The 4,111-nt window shown below is 42.9% G+C and overlaps 1 protein-coding gene across 1 annotated transcript; it reads right to left on the bottom strand.

Annotated features, from left to right (window-relative positions):
- Nucleotides 1-242: 242 nt before the first annotated feature.
- RAG1 (recombination activating 1) lies at nucleotides 243-3,365 on the bottom strand. The gene has a single exon (XM_030949170.1). It carries the CDS (start codon nucleotides 3,363-3,365, stop codon nucleotides 243-245), a length of 3,123 nt encoding a protein of 1,040 aa, XP_030805030.1.
- Nucleotides 3,366-4,111: the final 746 nt, after the last annotated feature.

Here is a 4,111-nt window from a genome sequence, read left to right as displayed (position 1 = left end):
AAAACAAAGACCCTTCTTTGTGATTTTTTCTGCTTTCATCTCATATAACAACTGGTAAATGCACCAGTGCATTGGCTCTTGGAGATGCCCGACACACACGGTGTTTATTAAATGAACTCCTCTCAGCACCTTGGGAGGGAGTGTAAATTTCAGACTTCTCTGTACCTCTACAGGTTTGAAGAAGAATCTGATTCCTTGCAGGGAGACACCATCACAAACCCAATACCAAAGGTGCTGTACCTTTAGAGTTCTGCTGAATCATTGTTTTCCAAGACCTCCAGTGGCAAGGAGTCACCTAAACTACCCCCTGAATCAATGGTGAAGTTCTGGCTTTTTAATGTTTTATGAGCATCCATGAACTTCTGGAGGTACTTGGAGGTATATAGCCAGTGGTGCTTCAAGACATCCTCCATCTCATAGACCTTGGACTGCCTGGCATTCATTTTTCGGAACCTCCTAAACAGTTTGTTTCCAGACTCATTTCCTTCGCTTGCCCAGGCCCCAATGGACCCATCTCTTTCAATGATTTCAGGGACATGAGCAAGTGTTTTGTGGAAATAATTTGTAATCTTGCCCTCATATCTGTACTTGAACTTTGTAGATAAGAGCTCTGCAAAACGCTGTGAATTGAAACTATACTGGCACAGCAGTTCTGGGCACTCCTTGGCAGGGCATGAGGATCGCCACACTGGCTTCATCTTCAGATAAAGGTCCATTAGTTCTTTTAAGGCTTCATGCCTTTCCTCACACTTAATTAATTCACATACTGCCTCTACAGTCTCTTTGGACATGAGCTTTCTAGCAAAATTTCCACTCATCTTCAGCATAGGCTTCAAGTTCATCTTCTTCCTGAGGTGTTTGTCAAGAGTCAACTGCCACCTCTTCCTCTCCTCTTTAGACACATCAGGATTCTTGTAAAGTTCACCAATCTCCATCTGGAAGATCCTGTAGAATTCTGTTGCATTGCCAATGTCACAGTGCAATGCATCTATGGAGGGAACAGTCTCAATAAAAGGTTTGGCTGAAACACCCTTCACCCTGTCACGGAGCTCATCAACAGACTCGTGATATGGGTTGGACCTCCATATTTCATATCGCTCCAGATTTTCAGCATGGCTCCTGGTTATCGAGTGGAAGACCAGATTCTGGGATGCTTCCTGGCGGGTTGCATCACACAGGGTACAAATATAAGTGGAACCTGAGGCCTCCAGCCCTTCCACTTCCCGAAGGAGTTTCTCATCATATCCTGTACCCCTAAAGACAAATCTAAATGTTCTCAGGATGCCTCCCATTTCAAGCAGCAGCTCACTGTTTTTCATAGCCTCTCTTTCTGCTATGAGGGGGCTCAGGATTGCTGTCAGAGTTTCATGATCTGATTCATCAGCCAGCATCAGGCACAGGGGCTTACAGCACAACTCTGAATTGGGCTTTACTTCCTCAAAGATCCTCTTGCTTTCATTCCCATGTGCTATAGAAATGTTCATGACTGTGAAGGAAAAGCGAACAGCCTTCTCTGGGACAGCAGGCCCACTTCCATGCTTCTCACTGACATCTCCCATTCCATCACAGGACTCTTTTACTACCACAGTGAAGGGGCCATTCAAATAGTCATCCAGGTTTTTTGCTTTCATGCCTTCCAAGATCTCCTCCTCCATGTCCTTTAAGGCACAAACCAAGGCTGCATCGTATCGGAATCTCTTTGCAATTGTGTCTACTGGGTAATCATCAATTGAGAGTGGCAGTCCTGATAGTCCATCTATAATTCCCACTTCTGTGTTAGTGGATACATTTTTCAGGGGAGGTTTCCACTCAAATGGGTGATAACCTGGTAGAAGGGCTTTCTCAGCAGTACGAAGAGCATGCAAGGGCTGGAAGATCTGCCTCCCAGTGACAGCTTTTACTGTTCTATACATTTTATGATACTGACTACAGCTGAGAAACGTGTTGATTCGGATGGCCAGACAGACAGCAGGATGAAGTCCAGATCCTCTCCCTTGCATTATAGCCTCGAGTTCATCTGCTTGTTTGTGCTCATTTTTTGCTCTCAAAGCTAGCAGAAACAAAGTCATGCATACAGCCTTTATATCACCACCCTCTTCTTTCTCAGCAAAAGCCTTGACTTGACGTTTCAGCTCCCTCAGACGATGTTTCTGAGCTCTCCTCGTCAAAGACAGGAGGTGCTGCCTTGGTCGGCCACCTTTATTGATGTAGCTATAGAGCTCTCCTTCTTTCATCTCCTTGTGGCCAGAAAGGTGTTGGCCATACTTTCCATGTGAGATCTCTTCATCACATTCCTTTACAGGGCATCTTATATTCAGATTATCAAGGATGTTCAGGAAGGATTTCACTGGTGTTACCAGATCAGTAGGAAAGCAAGGATACCAGCAGGAGGGGCAATAGCTGCCCATAACCCTGATACATTTGAGGATGCAAGTTCTGCAAAATAAGTGTCTGCATGTTGTTTCCACTGGATCTGCCAAAATATGATCACAAATCTGGCAAGAAATGGATTTAATGAAATCTACTGGGTAATCAACTGCAAGCAGCTTGGTGCTGAGATGCATATCCTTGCAATTGACAATCTCTTTCATTAAATTTTTGTTGTTTATCTGTGCTTGTTTGAGATGTTGGTTCTTTACCCCTCTGTTTAGCTGAGCACGTTCCCCAGTGGTTTTGACACGTTTGCCACGTTGCACACTTGGGGGCTGGCTTTTTCTCTTCACTCCTCGTCTGGTAGTATGGCAGACATCACAGTTTGGGGAATGGGGTTGCCACTCCATTGTGCTGTTCCTAGGAAAATACACTTCACATAGAGTATTACTGAATTTTCTATGTATAATACTCCAACAGTTGTGACAAAATTGAGTGGGATGGATAGTGTCGACATCCCCTCGCACATCAATCTTGAAAACCTTAGCAATAAGATCTGGCCAAGAGGTTGCTGTTTTTTCTTTCTTTCTCAGAAGCCAAAGAGTTTCATCATCCACTGGCCCATGCACTGGGTAAGTTCTCTTGGAACAATCAGTTTTAAATGAGACCCTACAGATGCGGCAGAGTTGCTTCAGATTGTTCTGATGAACTCTATTGTCTTGTGTTTTCATGGCATGGGCATCTTCCTCAAGTCCCTGCCTATTGCCCATTAACTCCATCTTTTCTCCTCTTGGTACTGTTTCATCTTCATGCAGGATGATTTCTTTGTTTGAAGAAACAGTTTCTTCTGCCTGATCTTTGTGTATGTGCTGGCTGTCATCAGAGGCTGCTTTTTCAAATGATCGCAATTTAAAGAGCTTGAATTTCCATTCAGAAAATTTTGTATATGTATGCTGAAGTTCTTCAGGTAGGTCCATTTGTGATGCTACTGACATGTGCAGTCTCACAGAAACCAGATCACCTGAGAAATATAAATATGTAAGTTAGCTTAATTTCCAAATTAAAAGGCTGTCCACTCAATGTATGAGATGAATTTCCAAATTTATTTTGACTTTGATCCTGAGCCATCACATGTCTGTTTGCTCACCTGTGCACCTTACATGAAGTAGTAAACATCTAGTAGTAAGCATCTAAATCTGCCTCTTCCTTCTTTTTCTTGATGGAGCTTACCATAAGTAAAGCTACTATAGACAACAGCATTACATTCTGAAAGTTGGTGATTTTTTTAATGTGAAACTGGACTCAATTGGTGTCTGAAATTAGAATTTTGTGTGTTCATGCTGTATTATCTAAATCAGCAAACCCACTGCTCTCAGGTTCCTTTTTATTTCTGAATCTGGTCAGAAGTGTTTCAAACATGGCATTCCACATGGACAGAGCTGCACATACCACTCAAACCCAGCCTAGACTTTATTCAGGCCACAGTTTTGTAAGGTACTTAATGAGTAGTTCCATTAAAGCAGGAGGACTGTGTCCTCTGTTGATGCAAAGCACTACAGTTCCCTGAACTCCAAAGGGGATACAGCAATGCATCCTGGCTTCAGATTTGATCCTGGGAGAATATTTTTACATTGTATATTAGTCATTCATTTAAGTACCTTGCTGAGAACTCTCTGTAAGGGTTACTGGTACTGGAAATCTGAAAATGTCTGTGTAAATTTGACCCTAATTTTAGCTTTCA

Source organism: Camarhynchus parvulus, chromosome 5 (assembly GCF_901933205.1).
Source record: "Camarhynchus parvulus chromosome 5, STF_HiC, whole genome shotgun sequence".
Lineage (NCBI taxonomy): Eukaryota > Metazoa > Chordata > Aves > Passeriformes > Thraupidae > Camarhynchus > Camarhynchus parvulus.
The sequence above is the reverse complement of the archived record's forward strand: the minus strand, read 5'-3'. Positions and strand labels throughout refer to the sequence as shown.